The sequence below is a fragment of the Zootoca vivipara genome, chromosome 3, assembly GCF_965207765.1.
Source record: "Zootoca vivipara chromosome 3, rZooViv2.hap1.1, whole genome shotgun sequence".
Taxonomy (NCBI): Eukaryota; Metazoa; Chordata; class Lepidosauria; order Squamata; family Lacertidae; genus Zootoca; species Zootoca vivipara.
Window position 1 is genome coordinate 30712017 of NC_142586.1, and position 17904 is coordinate 30729920.

General features: G+C 42.5%; 1 protein-coding gene across 1 annotated transcript in view; it reads right to left on the minus strand.

The window, feature by feature from the left end:
• Window positions 1-16986, minus strand: part of COL21A1 (collagen type XXI alpha 1 chain) — an 85424-nt gene extending 68438 nt beyond the window's left edge. Inside the window, exons 1-2 of the mRNA XM_035109767.3 lie at window positions 16763-16986; window positions 206-331 (exon numbers count right to left, since the gene is read on the minus strand). Coding sequence (XP_034965658.2) covers window positions 206-293 — 88 coding nt within the window. The 5' untranslated portion in view covers window positions 294-331; window positions 16763-16986. The remainder of the gene's footprint in view (window positions 1-205; window positions 332-16762) is intronic.
• Window positions 16987-17904: the final 918 nt, after the last annotated feature.

A 17904-nucleotide genomic window follows, 5' to 3' on the forward strand; every position in this document is an offset into this window, starting at 1 on the left:
TACATTTATAAGGTATGCAAATCTATCTCCAAAGATATTATCAAGCGCATTAAAATATTTTAAATGAAACCATTACAATGAAAAATTGCTTACACATTATTTTAAGGAAAGAAGGAGCCTCATGGAGGAGAGAAAATTGGGACCATTAGAGAAGCCTCCACAATTTATTAAATAACCATGGTTAGCAAATAAAGTTGATTCTTACTTGATCTTACATCACCATCTTCAGCCGATATGTAATCACGCAGCAACAACATGAAAAATGCCTGCAGAAACTTTATGTTCTTTGCCATGTATACAGTATTTCCAGCACTTCAAATCCTAAAATAAACTGGGAAAAGAAAAGTTACTTTATTACAATTGCATTAAAATATAGATTATCTGAACTGTTTTGGCTTTCTACAGGGTGTAGCCGAACTAGTCCTACTGTGTGCATTTCATGAGCAAAATGAATAGAGCTAAAATGTATTATACATTTCTGAGAGTTCAAAATTATTTATTTTACTTGTTTATGAGATTTATATATACCGCCATTCATCATAAGATCTCAGGACAGTTCACAGAATAAAATGCTGGATAAAAAAGCAAGTAAATAAGTAAAACAAAACAGCAAAACAGTAACACACACACCCCTTCCCACAAACACATTTAAAAGGATGTAGAATATTAACCAGCCAAAAGCCTGGTTGAAGAGGAACATTTTAGCCTGGTGCCTAAAAGTATATAACGAAGATGCCAGGCAAACCTCCCTGGTGAGAGCATTCAACAAATGGGGAACCACTATAGAGAAGGCCCATTCTTGTGTTGCCAACCTCTGGACTTCATGTGAAGGAGGCACATGAAGAAGGATATCAGATGATGAATGCAGGGGTCTGGGGTGGTTTACCTGGGGAGAGGCAGTCCTTCAAGCATTGCAGTACTGGGCCATTTAAGGTTTTATATGTCAAAACCAGCACTTATGTAAGAAACTAAAGTGTACATCAGGGATGGTGCAGCTGTGGTCCCTCCAAATGTTTTTGGTCGCTAAAACTCATCTGTTCTAGCCAGCATGGCCAATGGTCAGGTGTGATGGGCGGTGCAGCTCAACAACCTCTGAAGGCCACAGGTTCACCATCTCTGGCCTACATGGCTTCTCTGCCACTGGGGATATAAGACTCAGAAATTCACTACAGTGGGTTCAGTCTGCTAGAGCAGTGGTCCTCAACCTTGGGCCTCCAGATGTTTTTGGCCTACAACTCCCATGATCCCTAGCTAGCAGGACCAGTGGTCAGGGATGATGAGAATTGTAGTCTCAAAACATCTGGAGGCCCAAGGTTGAGGACCACTGTGCTAGAGTATTGTGCAAGTGTTCCCCACTGAGTCTTCAGCCCTGGCAAAGTCCCACAGTATACCCAGATGGCACATGAAAGCTGCTTAGAAGAGGGGATAAAACAAGGAGCAGCATGCTTATGGCTCCTCCTCCTCCTCCTTAAAATGTATATTATAGAAACACTGCTCTATGATGAATTCCTACTGGGTTTTCCAGAAAGGCGTAACAGTCCATACAGAGACGGCTGCACAAGTGGCATGCCAGTGACCTGTTATGAACTTCTCAAAGAGCTGCATAAAATCTGAGAATCTGCTTCAAGGATGCCAAGCTCCAGTCTGGCATTTGCAAGCAACCTCGGGGGTGCACGTCTATGGAAACCAATAGCTATTTCCTTTGCAAAGAGCAGCCAGGGAAGTACAATGAAAAGAATGCCATTGATTTGCCGTTAACATACATACAGCCATCCAGCAGATGGAAACCTCACCTTCAACAAACCCTTGGCTTCACAAACACCAGTACAACGGTTGCCAGGGTTTTATTAGAACAGTGAGCAAAATAAAGTTTTATAGAGCACAGGAAAGGAAAACACAAGGTGCAAATACAGTTAACAATGGTTAAGGCTCTGCTCCAACTGTCCTCTTTAATGGGGGTACAATACGCCCCTACAAATGAGGGGGGGCCTTCTCTGTGCTGACACCCCAGAGTGGCACAGCTAGCACCAGCATTACAAGATTTTCAGGTGAAGCTTTTCCTATTTGTGCGAGCAATACAGATTAGGGAATATGATTTTGGGATCTATATTTGATTCTGCTTTTAGCTGCCTGGGTTTTTTTGTTTGTTTTTGTCTTGCATATATTTTGTAATGCTTATTTGTTGGTTTTAACATGTTGTGTGCACGAGTCTCATGTTTTTGTACACCTCTGTGAATTTAACAAGTATTATACAGAGTAACATTCTTTCCATGAAGAGCAGTTAATGACTATTTTACATTAAGTAAATAAATAAAATGTGCCAATTTTTTTCAACTTGCATATTTGGGACCAAGTAAGATCCCCAAATGTACAGGCTTTGGCACTTGTGGTATGGTTTATTTAATGTTTCCCCTTATGTCCAAACTGTGTGATTTAATCTCAGTCTTCTGCTGATTCCACATCCTAGTTTGTAAGTAAATGTTTGCAAAGCAATCCAGCCTTTAGTTTGTATTCACCCTGCTCAGCCAGCCATCAAACTTGAAAATGCCCAGGTGACAAAAGGACCAGGCACACAGCCTCCCTCCCCCCTTGACTCCCTTTGTCGAAGAAGCAACATTAGCTAGAGATGTCCTGTTGGCTTTCAGGCAACAGAGGACAAAGGAACTATCTCCTTATGGGATAGATGCCACATGTATATACTTTGTAACCTAAATCTGCCTTCAGGGATCCATCTGTGAACTGAATGTGTGAGTAAACTTCTTTTATACTTTTTACACACACACACACACACACAGAATGGGCACTCCAAGGGAGAGGGTGGGGCTGCACTGTCCTGGGATCTGCAGGATCTCAAGGTGGTCTCACAGCCACAGCCAGCCAACAACAGGCTCTTTCCAGTCCCAATTGCTGTGCCAAACTGGAGCTGGAGCAAGAATCAAGCCCTTCATCCTGCTCCCATCACAGCACCACTAGGTTTAGATTGCATCCTTAACCCATTTTGTTTTGTTTTGTTCAAATGTAATTTAAACAAAGGAAAATAGAAGTGCTAAAGCTAATGTGTGAATAAAAGAGTACTGGGACTTAGAGCAAGATTCTAAATAAGCCATGGTCATTATTATTTGAACCAGGCCTTGGCGTGCAATTCCGCACAAACTTGCATTGTTTTACTCCCAGACTTTAATGAGATTTAAGCAGCCTAAACTTCATACAGGATTCTAGCCTTAGCCAGTTTGGGCGTGCAAAGGGGACTGCATTTTGTTGTTTGTTTAACTTGCACATTGAGGCTCCAATCCTGCACGCAGTCTCTGATAGCAAGCCAACATATATTTATTTTGGATTTTTACATTTTTATACAATTATATGAAATCCATCATGGTCCAACTTTTTTAAAAAAAAACTTCTCTCTATGAACAGCTTTTGTATATTTCACTGCTGACTTGGGACTATATGAAAGGGAATAGTAACAAAATCTACACGCAATGTTCATTTCCACTCAAACCAAGTTCCTGCTATTTATGTAACAAGAGAGAACTCTAAAGAAATTATACCTGTAACATTTTAAAACATGAGGCCAGAGAAGCTTTATCAGCATTTTGTTTCTTTACTTTAAAGCAGCTAACAGGACTGCTCCAGTTTTGAGTGGACGAGGAATACCATTCAGTTTGACCCCAACGCATTTGGTTTACGTCTACCTCTGTTTCTGACCGCTTCGGCGAGTGACCGCCGCGGTCCCGGAAGTGTTTACATTCGGGTTCCGCGGCGTCGGATGCGCAGACGCGATCTGCGCAGCTCACGCATGCGCAGAAGCAATCTGCGCAGCGCTCTATTGGCACTTTGCGCACGTGCAGAAGCGTGCCTTCAGGGAGCGACCGCCTCTGCGGAACGGATTGCGGTCGCAAACCGAGGTACCACTGTATCTGAGTTCACTCTCAACCCTATAAGTTGCTATTAGCAGACTGAGGAAGAAAACAGGCTTGCTGGAGGTATTTATATTATTTTTCTCTGTTGGGGAAAACAGCACTGCAGGTATGTGGGTTAGAAAGGAAAAAAAGCACAGAATGAGGAGTTAAAATGCCATCTACCCCAAGGCCTATGTTCCATTTTGAAAATTATGATAACAAAATTTATATACTTCTAAACTAAGGAGTCGTTTAGACCACTCTTCCTTTACTTTCTTCTAAATGTTCCCAACTTCAACAACCATCATCCTTGACTATTGGCCATGCTGGCTGTGGTTGAGGAGATTTGCAATCCATAATGCGTGGTCAGCACCAGTTTGTGGGAGGCTGGTTTAGACCATCCGAGGTTGCAATCTGAAGCACAGCTAATAGAGTGAGTTCAATAGGACTGTTCCGAGTGAATTTGCTAATGATCGCACTGTAAGTGTGGAATGAGATTCATTAAGAGCTGCAGCAGCACAGCAGCCTAACTCAGTAAAACCTATGACAACAGCATCGTGATGATCAGAACACCCATTTTGCTGATAGTTAAAAGGGGGGGGTGACAGCGCAGAGAGGGTTGTTGAAGAAATCTGCTCTTGCATTTGTTCTTACAGCCATTATGTTTTGCCCTATGATTCTAAGACATCCCTCACACAAAAAGCCTATCTAGAATGAGAGTTCTAGATAAAGCATCTCCGAGAAGACAATACAGTGGTACCTCGAGTTACAAATGCCTCAGGTTACAAACGCTTCAGGTTACAAACTCTGCTAACCTGGAAGAGTTACTTCAAGTTGAGAACTTTGCCCCAGGATGAGAACGAAAATTGTATGCCAGCAGCACAGCATCAGCAAGAGGCCCCGTTAGCAAAAGCATGCCTCTACTTAAGAACAGTTTAAGGTTAAGAACGGACCTCCGGAATGAATTAAGTTCGTAACTAGAGGTACCACTGTAGTTGAAAGGATCTACCACAGAAGCTATACATTGATAATTTGAAACGTACTGATTCAGTCCTAAATAAGTGATAGGCAAATTCCCCACAAAACAATTCTGAATTAACTTTGTACTTTATGAGCTCTCTCTGCTCGTATGTTTTTGAGAGTTTGCTCTCAAGAGTCCCAGGCATAGCTGTCAACTTTTCCCTTTTCTCATGAGGAATCCTATTCGGCATAAGGGAATTTCCCTTTTTTTAAAAAAGCGATAACTTGACAGCTATGGCCCAGGTACAATGTTAGCACATACATTCATGGTGCTGCATGCGTTATTGTACTGTTCCTGAGAAATCAAAGTTTAGTTTCACTTGCCACCATGGGGAGCTACTATCTGGAAATTCAACTCCCCTCCCCCTACAAACACCCGTAAGTAAAAGAAGTGGTTTTAGATCTGGATAGGAAGGGACCACAAGCACATCAAACATTTGCAGCAAGAAGCAATCAAGAGAATTCACTAAAGAAGATACTCACCCAACTAAATACTGCTTTGTCAGGCCATGGTCATCAAGTATAAGGCTTAATATTAAATAACTTCTGTCTTTGGGGCACTTGCTCTTCTGAATGCTAACTGTGCATGCATCGATCTCATGTAACATTCCAAACTGGATAAAACTTCTGGAGGAATGCCAGTCAATTTGCAAAACACTTGAGCATTATGACCTGGATAAATCCATACACTGAACCAGCTGGTTAAAATTTCAGCAATATCACTGCACTAAACTGTCCTGACAGAAGCATAAACATTACAGCGAGAAGTTCCTCCAAGATTAGGACATCCAATCGCCCTCCTCCCAAATCCTGGTGCACATCTAAGTATCAGCAGAAGAAAACTATGTGAAGCTTGCAAGAACATTGAGGGTAAATCTGCTCTAACACACAAATGCCCCTGAAACAAAACAGAAACCACAGTTATGAATAATGGAACTCAAAATAGCCCACATCCATGAAACACGTAGCAAAACCAGAGTCTCTTCTTGGCTTCCACATGATGTCTAATTCACTCCTTCCAGCTTGAGCCTTTTGTATCCAACTGGTTCACAGGAGCTTTAAAAAGTATTGTACTTCAGTTCCTTAGTGTCCTTTTGCTGAATAATCTTCCCAAGTTTAATGCCAAAGCAGCATGATCTCAACCTTTTTCCAGTCTTCCAAAAGTATGTTAAAGGTCATTTAGATTAGCCTGTGTCCCAAGAGAAACTTAACACTTTTCTCATGTTGCACTATGACATGAACAGCTCTCACAATCAGGCCATTACCTTTGGCTTAAACACAAAAACCTAAAAATGTCTGCAATAGAAAATGAAAGGAGGAAACAGATTTAGAATTATCTTATGTCTGATGTACTGCCTAGGACCGTCATACACAATGCCCAGGCTTGCACCACAGAGAGCTCACTTTGGTGCTGCTAATACAGCGAAAGCAACATGGGAGGCAGCAGCTACAAGTTGCATACAAGTCTCTGCAGCCACAGCAGGTGCTGTGATTCTCTAGCGGTTTGACTTCATTCTCAGAGGTGAACTCCATTGCCTCTTGAGATAGACTGATGCCAACAACTTCGTTCACCACATTGGACAATAAAAACCCATGCATAGTTACAGCATAAGGAAAACACACACACACACACTTACACAGAGCACTGTCTAATTTTGGCACCCAGCACATGGGAATACATCTATTTATGGTGATGTGCAAAAAGAAAAGACAAGAAATCAAAACAGCAATGAACAAATATTGGACCAACAGAACTCATACCAGCACCCCTTCAATTAGTACCCACAGTCATAGTATTGCTTCAGGTTTGATACAGGAATACTGATAAGTCATAGTTTCGCATACATCTTCAGGGATAGCTGCATTCCATTGCATAAGACAAAGTGTATGGATGAGTTGGTAGTAATGTTTTGGATTCGTGGAAGCATTCAGTGAAATGTTGTTGTTTTTTTATTAAAAAACAACAACTCTTGGAGAGACAGAGCTTATTTCTGATATGATTTAATCGAGGCCACTGAACCCACAGACTCCTTGTCTACAACAGAGGAAGTTCTTGTTGTGCACTAATGTTTGAAGCAACACAGAAGGTCTGTCCTGCTAAACGCAGTTTGTTCTGGCAAATGATCCCGCCTGCTAAAGTCGACCCATTTTAAGATTACATTGTGCTAGAATGAAATTAGTCATTAGTCATTAAGAGGGTGGAAAGGGGGCAAGTCTTAACCACAACATAGGAGACCCTTGACTTGATATGCTTGATTTACTGAAAAACATGTACGCTGTAGGGTGAATGAACATGCCAGAATTGCAAGCTCAGGATGTTGGCTGTTAACCAGTTAAGTCAACGGTTTTCCCTGGAAACCATGATTTCATACAGCCTATGCAAAAGAGAACATAGATGTTATTTTTCTCTTTGTCAAGGAATGTGAGATTCCACAGTGCTCTCCCTTCATAAATTAATCTAACAAAAATAAAACATGCTAATCAATGAGAGGGAATGGGCACAGATTCAAGAGAGCTGAAGATACACTTTCTTCACACTGTGGGCATTGTTTTAAGCAAGAGGCATGCTTAGAAATGGCTGCTTTCAACACAAAGGCACACTAAAATTTGAAGTGTATGCATTTTGTTTTGAGGAGGAAGAAGCAAAGCTCAATGGCAGAGTGTATACTTAGCATGACGAAGGTACTGAGTTCAATCCCTAGAAGCTCCAGTTGAAAAGGGAGTACTGTATAAGCAGCATTGGAAAGACCCCAAACCTTAGGGAGTTGCTACATACTGGAAAGTTGGAAGTTGCCGCAGAACAGAGAAAGGAGAAGCAGAACTAAGATGGGAGGCACGTGGCAGAAAGACAGCTGGAGAAAGGAATATGGGGCTAAAACTCACTCCTGAACATTTAAGGCCACATTTCCCTATAGTACATTCCTGCCATCTGATAAGCATTGGGCTAGTATCCCTAGCTAGCAGGACCAGTGGTCAGGGATGATGGGAATTGTAGTCTCAAAACATCTGGAGGGCCAAGGTTGAGGAAGCCTGACTTACTAGTATAGCTAGTTTGGGGGATTCAAAAGCTGTTGAGGGGTAAGTTTGCAAGAAACAACCAACGAGTAAGAGAAGCATTAAGCACCTGTCACTGTTTCTCCCTGACAAGTGACCCTCTGCTTCACTTTAGGGCTTTGAGTAGACCTAGTTAGCATTGTGCTTTCAAATGGCTTACTCACTAAAAGGGGCTGTCACTACTTTCAGCCACACTGACCAAGGCTCTCAAGAACAAAGTAAGGCTTATCAAATTGCATGTTGGGTAATTCAATAGTGGGTGGTCCTGCCTATGGGAACTGTGAGGCTCCCATTTAAAAGTCTAGCTTCTATCCAGAGACCTGGCCCCTCCACGGCTCTGGGCCTGTACAGAGATGCAGTGACTCATGTAAATCCCGAACTTTCTACAGTGTTAGAACGACAGCTTTGTGACTGCAAATACACAATGTTCTGGAAACCTGAGAGGAACAGAGAACACTTGTCATGCCAGAAATCTGACATTACTAAAGGTGGTGAGTGCATTTTCATACACATTTTTGGAGCTCATTTAAATTATGCTGAGAGAGGGAAAAATGGGTGGAGTTCCTTATTAAAACCACAGCAGGCACATATATTATTTTGGAATCTATGGTGCCAACTCGTACTAATTTATGTAAAAGAACAAATTATCTTGCAACTTTCAAACAGCTTTTCACTTTCCTTCAGTGCTGATTCTAGACATGATTCTCTGCAACTGCAAATTATTTCTGATGCTGCCTTATAGCTACAGGTTGCAGAGCTTGGCCAACTTCCTAGGGAAAGCAACTTCAACATGAGTACCTGGTTATTTCTACTGCCATCAAGTGCCCTACATCAGCAAGAAACTGATGGGTGAACAGTTTCAGATTATATAATCAATGGCAATGTCTACATTTTCTTTACTAAGACAAGGTAAATTTATGTTCAGTAGCTGCTTTCTGCAGGCCATTGAGGTTGCAATCCTGCAAGAAAGCCCACCCAAGAAAGTGTGACTTGCATCTGAGTCTAACCATAAGACTACATCGCAAAGCTCATTGTGTGTATCTCCATGGAACCTAAAGCATCATTGCTATTTACAAATAGTTACGAATCGTGCACTTCGCAGTAAACGTAGTAGAGAGCCACAACTAAGAATATGAAAATGAATGCTAAATGTAGTTAGAATTTCATGATCAAAAAATGGCTGTTCTATCTTGGAAAATGTGTTATAACAGGCCTATAAGAAGCCGATGTTCTTCCAAATCTGTTTTTTTAAGGAAGTCATGAGCAAAGGAAATACAAGTTAACACCAACTGCCTAATATGCACAACAAGACAGCAACATTTGTGGATGCCTGGTATTAAGAAACTCTATTCTTATGCATCATTTGCTCTGCAATAGTTTTTATTCTATATGTCCAAAAAAAAAGACTTTTCATGAAATCTTTGATCTTACAGTACTAAAGCTTTATAATTTGGTACTCTACATGCAGCTAGAGAAAATCATGCCTGGCCAGCTTTATAGTATTACTTTTTCTTCTTTTGTCTTCTACGTTCACTAAGTGAAGCTAAACATTGCACCAGTTCCATGATTTCCCATTCCCCCTTCTTTGAGGTTTTTTTAAAGCACACAGTGAAGCTGCTGATGCATCAGATTTGAAGGTGGCCTAAGTGGTGGAGGGACACTACTTAACCCTTTTTCTTCACACCATTTTCCAAATAAGAATCACTCCCCCCACTTTCAGCTATTTCTGCCCCTGCAAAGGAAAATATACCAATTTATACAATCCAGATTTGTGGAGCTAGAAAATATTTAGAAGCAATTTAGCGCATTCCATCCCTTGTTCCATTAACAGATTCCGTCCATCACAGGGCAAACATCATTGGATGCCACCCACAGCAATTCCAAAGATAAAAATATATAATTCACAACTTTCTTTGTATTAACCAATATCATATTAACCAATATTTAACACCAACATAATTTGTATTTACCAATAACTCAATAAAATAAATAATAATAATAATAATAATAATAATTTATTATTTATACACCGCCCATCTGACTGGGCTTCCCCGGCCACTCTGGGCAGCTTCCAACAAAACATTAAAAATACATTAAAATCAATATTTTAAAACTTGAGGACATTAATTATGGTAAATAGACTGAAAAATATTGTATCATTCTAGTACAGGGGTTGGCAAAGTTCTTGTGGCTTGGGCTGGTTCACGGTCCCACAGACGCCGTGGTGGGTTGGAGTGTGTGCGCATGCACGCATACGCAAACGCTATTTCCGGCACTCCTTCCAACGCAGAGGAGGCGTGCACAGCTTCCCATTGCAGCCAATGGGAAGCCAGCCAGTGTCACAGAAGGTGGTCCCCGCTCTGCTCCGCGTCGGTTTAGCGCAGCGCACAGGAGCCGACCTAGCAGGCGGCGGGGGTCCCCGAGCGGGCAGCAGGGGTCCATGGGCCGCTTGTGGCCCATGGGCCTTAGGTTGCCGACCCCTGTACTTTTTTTTAATAAATCATTTTTATTACATTTTCCACTTTAAACATCCAATCATATTCCAAATTACGCAAATTATACAAATATCAATTAAACAAGTAATCCAAATCTTCTGCCAAATTATAAAAAAAAATTAATCAGACTTTCCATGCTTCAGATTCTGAGGGCCTAATCATCTTATAATATACTGCATTTCTAATCAATATAGTCCAAATCATTTCCAATAATTCTATTATTATTATTCTATCTTTTTTCTTCTTCAAGCCCCTGAGTCATTCCAGCAATTGAGTTTAACCAAACAATATATGATTCTGTGTGAATTTTATGCCTATCATTCCCATCTGTGAGTTAGCCGTGTCTCCTCACACGCTGGTATCTTGCCAAGTCAATACAGGAGTCCAACAGTCTTTCCACAGCCAGCAGCCGCCATCTTCAAACGATTCCAATAAATCAAACCAAGCCTCTGTTCATTCGTTTCTCAAAACCGGCTACATAGTACAACCTTTTCAGGAGAGATATTGCCGGATCAAAACTGGAAACACACATCTAATGAGTATAATTATGGCTCACTCCCCCTTTGACAGTTTCGTAGCCCGATCTTGACTGCAACATGGTGGAACCCAATTATAACTGCGTCATATCCAAGAAACTTGACCAAGCTCCAGCTGCTAATGAGATTGCTTCTCTTTGATGTTCATGTTTTAGGGAATCTTAATCACCTTCCAAGCAAAACCAAAAATAAAAGCTTTAATTGTTTATATTTTCATTTCGACACATTCTATTTTTAAAAAAACAACCCATATTGTCACAATAAATTCAACTTTCCAATCTCGCTTGCTTTATAAATGTTATAGATGATTCTTCAAGGGAGGTTTTGTTAGGTAGATATTAAAGCACAGCAAAAGAAAGTCCCTGTCCCCCCGGTCAGCTCCGTCACATACCATTCTAGCTCTGATATAATCATTCTTCGGTTATCTTTTATTTCCTCAGAGGCTATCTTTTATTTCCTCAGAGGCTAGGTTTAGCAGAATAAATCTTCCCTCTTCATCTGAAGCATGTCCAAAACTTAAATCCAATTATTACTCTTAAGCTATGGAACTTGGTTCGCTCGTAAAAGCAGCGTCCAGGAGTGCCAGACTATCTCGGGGGCTTCCATCCAGTGCCCCCAGCCCCTCCTTCTTTCCGAAGTCGAAGCTGGTTGATGCCGACCCCTGTACTAGTATAACAAGGACTCAGCTACACAGCTGCAAATAAAACATTTTGAATGTGTTGTAAAGTGCAACATACAATTGTGGCACTAGGTGGCGACTGTGAGTTATAGCAAATTCAATGCATTTTTCAAAACGATTTTTTAAAAAAGCATTCCCACGACGTTTTTAACATGTGTGTAGATTCCACCCAAAACAACATTATGGCTATATTAACAACATAGACAATATTTACAAAAGTTTACAACTAAAAATATGTTTAGATTTGACATCGTGCCATATTTCTTTCCTGGAAAGAAGAAGTACATTTGGTTAACAACTACTTTTTAGTAATCTTATATAGCCTATCACCCCCTCCCTGAAATCTCTAATTCCTTTTTAGTATACTGCATTACCAGATTCAATGCCTCCATCAATTCTCTATACCAGGGTGATCCAATGCATGGCCCAAAGGTCGCATGCGGCCCTTGAGGCCTTTTTTGGCGTCCCTCAGCAACATGTGGCATTCCCACCCCCCAGCCCTTAAGCTGCCTTCCCAAAGCCAGAAAAGTGAGGTGCTGGACTTCAGGAAGGAGGTGTGAGGGTTCTACAATGCTGCTAGAGCCTCACACCTCCTTCTCAAAGCCCAGCACCACACTTAGCCATCTTTGCGAAGGGCAGTGTGATGGCTGGGGGGGATGGACAAATTATGGGCTCGTTCCCCAGTTTGACAAAGCAGTACGCGGCAGCAGTATTGCGGCCCACTTGGTACAAAAAGTTGGACCACCCTGCTCTATACTGTTAAGAGTTTTTGGAAGTGTTGGCTGTATGCCTAAACCCTGGATCCAGCGAGTGTTAAAATCTAAGCAAGGATTCAAATTCCTGGAATAGCCAGGCTAAGTGTGAGTTGTTAAGGTAACTAAGGGAGTAACTGCGCCAGAAGCCAAAAAACTTCACGATGAAATAGCCCACAATGAATTTTATTTCATAGAGGCATAGAATTATAGAGTTGGAAGGGACCACGAGAGTCATCTAGTCCAACCCCCTGCATTGCAGGAATCACTTGCCCAGCATAAATATTAGTGAGTTGTTTTACACACAGCATGAAAACATTCAATAACTTTCTTGTTTTTAAACATCTGGCAATCCAAGATCTTAGGGCACAATTTTGAAACAAACCCATTAGGTCATCTTGCCCCGACCCTGCCAATACAATTTTCCTCTGAACACTATAGCCTTAAGTGTCCTGCTCAGTCCAAATCTACCCATGTTACAAAACTGCATACAAGTTTGCCAGGATTCCATATACTTTTGCAAGGCAAGCAGCCAAGGGAACTCCCGAGCCAGGATTTTCCAGATGGTGCAGAAATATGCTGTTGACCCAGCAAAGTTATACAGTGACCTTTTTTTCATTCCATGGTTGAGTTTCAGTCATTTTTTACAACCATATTCAAGTTCTAGGAACTGGGTTTAAAAGTCTAGTAGTGGTCAGGGCAAGAAGCACCACTAAGGGATAGACTACAACTCCCATCATCCTTGACAATTGGCCAAGCTGAGAAGAGCTGATGAAAGATGTAATCCAAAACATCTGGAATGCACCAGATTGGCAAAGACTGGTGTGTGTGATGGAGAGAAGAAACAAGTTCCCGGCTTTCTCCATGTCCATCAACCTTCAGTATGTTCTCTTTGATCTATTTGTTGAGAATGTCAGCTCATCCTCTGCTTCAGTTCCTTCTCTTTGCCAAGTCCCCTGGTTCCAACACAAACACACTGATAATCATCAGATGTACAACCTCCAGCACTCCACAACACAGGGGGTCTGGCTCAAGGTTTGAAGGGACCCCCAACACAATGCCTTCCATGGGCCCCTTCCTACATCATTAATGCCAACGTGGCTGCAAGCTTGCCTCTCATACATTTACAAACTGTCATTTAAGATTCTCCCAATACACTGGAATAATGTTACATTAGGGACTCCAGGGCATCATGGGAAATTTAAAATGGTGGTTCATAGCTGCCTGGGGCAGAGATCAGCAGCACCAGTAGGCCCTGATGTATATCATTTTATAAAGCTCTCCCAGTGCTGATGTCGGTTCTGGGAGAGTGATTCGTGTACAACTAATAGGGACTTTATAAATTGATACATGTGCATTTCTCCAGCATGTCATTACAGCTCTTTTCTGAGGAATGGTGTCACCAGTGGTGCCAAACTTGTATAGCCTTATGAATGCTGGCATTTTTGAACTGCATAATAATCATTGCCACTGTATTTAAAGGTAAAGTAGATACCCAGTCATAACCCGCAAGGGAAAGCTAAAGGCCCCTGGATGGTTAAGTCCAGTCAAAGGTGACTATGGGGTGCAGGGCTCATCTCACTTTTCAGGCCAAGGGAACCAGCATTTGTTCACAGACAGCTTTCCGGGTCATGTAACCAGCATAACTAAACTGCTTCTGGAGCACAGAGGACCACGATGAGTGCCAGAGTGCACGGAAACACCACTTAACTTCCTGCCACTGCAGTACCTATTTATCTACTCACACTGGTTTGCTTTTGAACTGCTAGGTTGGCAGGAGCTGAGAAAGAACAACGGGAGCTCACCCCGTCACATGGATTCCAACTGCCAACCTTCCAATCGGCAAGCCCAAGAGGCTCAGTGGTTTAGACCACAGTGCCACCCGCATCTCACATAACCCATAAGATTCAACATGGGACCATCCACAGACAAGGTTTGAGGTTTCTGCATAGTCTGGGGACACCCTGAGAGTCACAAAGGGACACCCACACATGGACTACTGTGCACAGATCTGCTTACCAACTGTAGACATCATAAGAACTGGAAAGGGCTCAGAAAAGGACAACCAAAATTATCAGGGGTTGGAGCAGCTCCCTGTTTGTTCATTTGATTGATTTATATCCCACCATTTCTCCAAGCAGCTCAAAGCTGTAGCATACATGGTTCTCTCTCTTCCAATTTTACCTTACAACCAATCTCTGAAGCAGGTGTGGATGGCTTTAAAACGGGTTTTGACAAATTAAAGCAGGTTAATTTGCCTCTGAATACTAGTGAATGGAGAATAAGGGTAGAACAGCTCAGTCACCCTCGTGTCCTGATTTTGAGATCCCCATAGCATCTGGCTGGCCACTGTGTGAAACAAGAAGCTGGACCAGATAGGCCTTTGGTCTGATCCAGAAGGGCTCTTCTTGAAGATACTGAAATATTTTGCCTTGATAAGAGGAGAGAGAAGCTACCCGTTGTGGCTCACCAAGGCAGTGCAGGAAAAAAATGTACCTGCCCCCAACTCCACACACACTTTTCAGACTGGTTGGAACTGGAAGCTGACTCTACAGCCTAGGACTCAGTCTGTTTTTACAGTTCTCCCTAGTCTATTGCTTCAGTACTATAGGACCGGATATAATAGTGTGGGGATAGGAATTGTTTAAAATACCCACAACCGCACAAACCCCACCCATTACCATGTTGTATCTGCAACGATCCTTCCACCACCATTGGTCCCTCAACCATTAATCATCAAAAATTTGGTCTCCTTACTCCCAATGAAAACAACTCTCGTTACATCATTGGGATCAGAGGAACATAAAAGTCTTTTTTGGTCTTCCGAAAGCCTGTTAGTCTATACATCAACTTAAGCAACGCAGCAATGCAAGGGAGGTCTCTTGAAATCCAAACCACATGGACACTGATTTCTGCAGCAATCTATATAACCACACATTGCACAGATCTGACAATTTGCCACCACAAATCGTTTTTGATCGTCTACAGTGGGATGGCAAAATCCACAGGGCAAACATCCACCTGGCATGCAGCCACGCACAAATGTGAATTCCCATGTGAATCAGTTGCCATAAAGGTTTGGATTTCAAACCTCAAGCAATCACTATGTGGCTGCTTGTTTATGTTAATCAAGCACTTGTGCCTATGAGCTGGGACACATTTTCATATTTTGGCAAACAAAATTCATATTAAGAACACACCATGATATATGGATTTCAGTAACTCATTGTGTTCCCACTGTGTCACTGTTTGAAAATGAATACCATTGCCAAGAGTTCTTCAAGTTTCGTACATATTGGTTAGCTCCGTTTAGACACCACCCTTCAACTTTGCCTCAGTATCCCCTCTGTTAGGAGATAAACAGCTGAACATTTAAGGCTTCAGTGATTTCCCCACATAATAGGTGAGATGTCAGCCTTGAAATACAGAAAGGTACTTCTCCCATCATCCTGTAGACTGCTATGCAGTTAAATGTCCACAGTAACTATTTATATATCTCAGTTTTGAGCAAAGCTGCGCTCATTCATCTTTAAAACAGCCTTTTGAATAAAGTCCCTACATTTTACAAACAAGAAGCAGGGGGCAGAGAGTGACTTCTCTACCCAGAAATCTTCGGCATTGGGTCTCCAGACGTTTGTTGCACTACGAGTCCCATCATCCCAGAACGCTATAGTATAGTGTGGGATGATGGGAGTTGTAGTCCAACATTTGGGGACTCCAAGGCTGTAGTACATCAAGATGCAACCCTAACCGGATTGCACACTTAACTTGAGCAAAAGTCTCACTGAACACAAGGGTCTTGGGGAAACATGCGCAAGAGATGGATGCACAGCGACTAGAACAAGGCTTGCCCGGGGGCGGGGGGGGGGTGTTGATGGCAGAGAATCCAAGCGCAAAGTGTTCCAAATTTCAGCTTTCAGCGAACGCTCTTACTGCATTCCTGCGTTTTGTTAGTCTAAAGCACGGCACCGGAGAGTTCAAAGAAACTCGCTATCACTGACATACCCACCCAAACACAGTTCCCAGCCTGAAAACAGAGATTCAGCGGAGGCTTCACTCGTTTGCACAATTACTTAGGAATAAATGCCCCATCCAAGGGGAAAAAAGAACATAGGAAAGAAAAGAAACAAGATTCCAAGAGGAGGAAAATATGTGATGTTTGTCCTTTTTTGGAAAGGCAACAAACTTCGCTAGTCTACTTCGGCAACAATCCCCTAGCATGCAGTTTGCAGTCTTTACATTTAACTGATTAGGTAAATAAATAAAAAGGGCACCTTTAATTTCACAGCTTGCAAAAAAAAAACCCAGACTGCAAGGGATCTCCTACCTGCTTTAGAGTGCACAGAGTAGCGGCTGATTGCAATGAGTTTGCTGTTAGATCCAAGCTGAGATAAGAACGATGTATTATGTGCACAAAGACAAATAGCAAAAAGAAAGCAGTCCAAGTGGGAGCCTTATCTTCCAAAATAAAAGTGGGAGGGGGGGTCCAGATAACGTGTTTGCCTCTTTTTGCCCCCTTGTGTATCCAACAGCTACAGCTTGCTGAGCCTCTCTGCAACTTCACGCAGAAATTTTCTTGCTAGGGCCGGCACTTCGCAGGAGGTGGGTGGGGGCGGAGCCTGGGAGATAAGGAGCCCTAGAGGGAGGGGGGAGAGGGAGGAGGCTTTTCTGCCATCTACGCTGCGCCTCCACGTGGAGAAACTGTAATACTGTATGAGGAAAGTAGCCGGGCAGGAGGGAGAAAAGGATGCGGGAGAATGTTGGTGGTAAGACTGCTGGGGGCGGGGGGGGGGGCGAGGACGGAGCACTTGTGAAGAATGAAGTTCATGCAGATAAATTGCTGGCTGGGTGGATGGGGCCAGAGGCTTTATTAGTTATTCTGCAATGCTTCGCTAATGCCACCACACTGATGCTTTCCAGATGGGCTGTATTGCAAACCAGCACCAAAAAACGACAGCACACGAGCATGCACAAAACACACACACACACACAAACAAACACACACACACACACACACACACACACACACACACAAATCTGGGTTATTAAAAGTTAAGGAATAACAGCAGGAAGTTGCAGGATATACACTGATTGGAAATGAAGCAGCATGACCAACCCAAAACTTTTGCAGGTGCAAATAGCGTTGGAAGTAGGACCGTGTATGACCATCCTGATAACATCATGAGCAAACGTTAGCATGAATGCGCAGTCAAAAGGACATGACAGGAAGGGTCCCAAGTATGCCTGTGCACTGCACAGGCAAACTCACTAAGGAAGAGGTGAGAGATGGAGATTCCATGCAGTTGGCCAGATAGTTGGCTAGTTGTCCAAACTAGCCCATAGATGTTAGCTCCACTGATATCAGCTTGAAACTTCCACATAACTTTGCCCATGCCATTGCACTCGGCGATGGGGAACCTACCTCTGGCGGCCCTCTGCTGCTGCACTACAACTCCCATAATCTTGGGC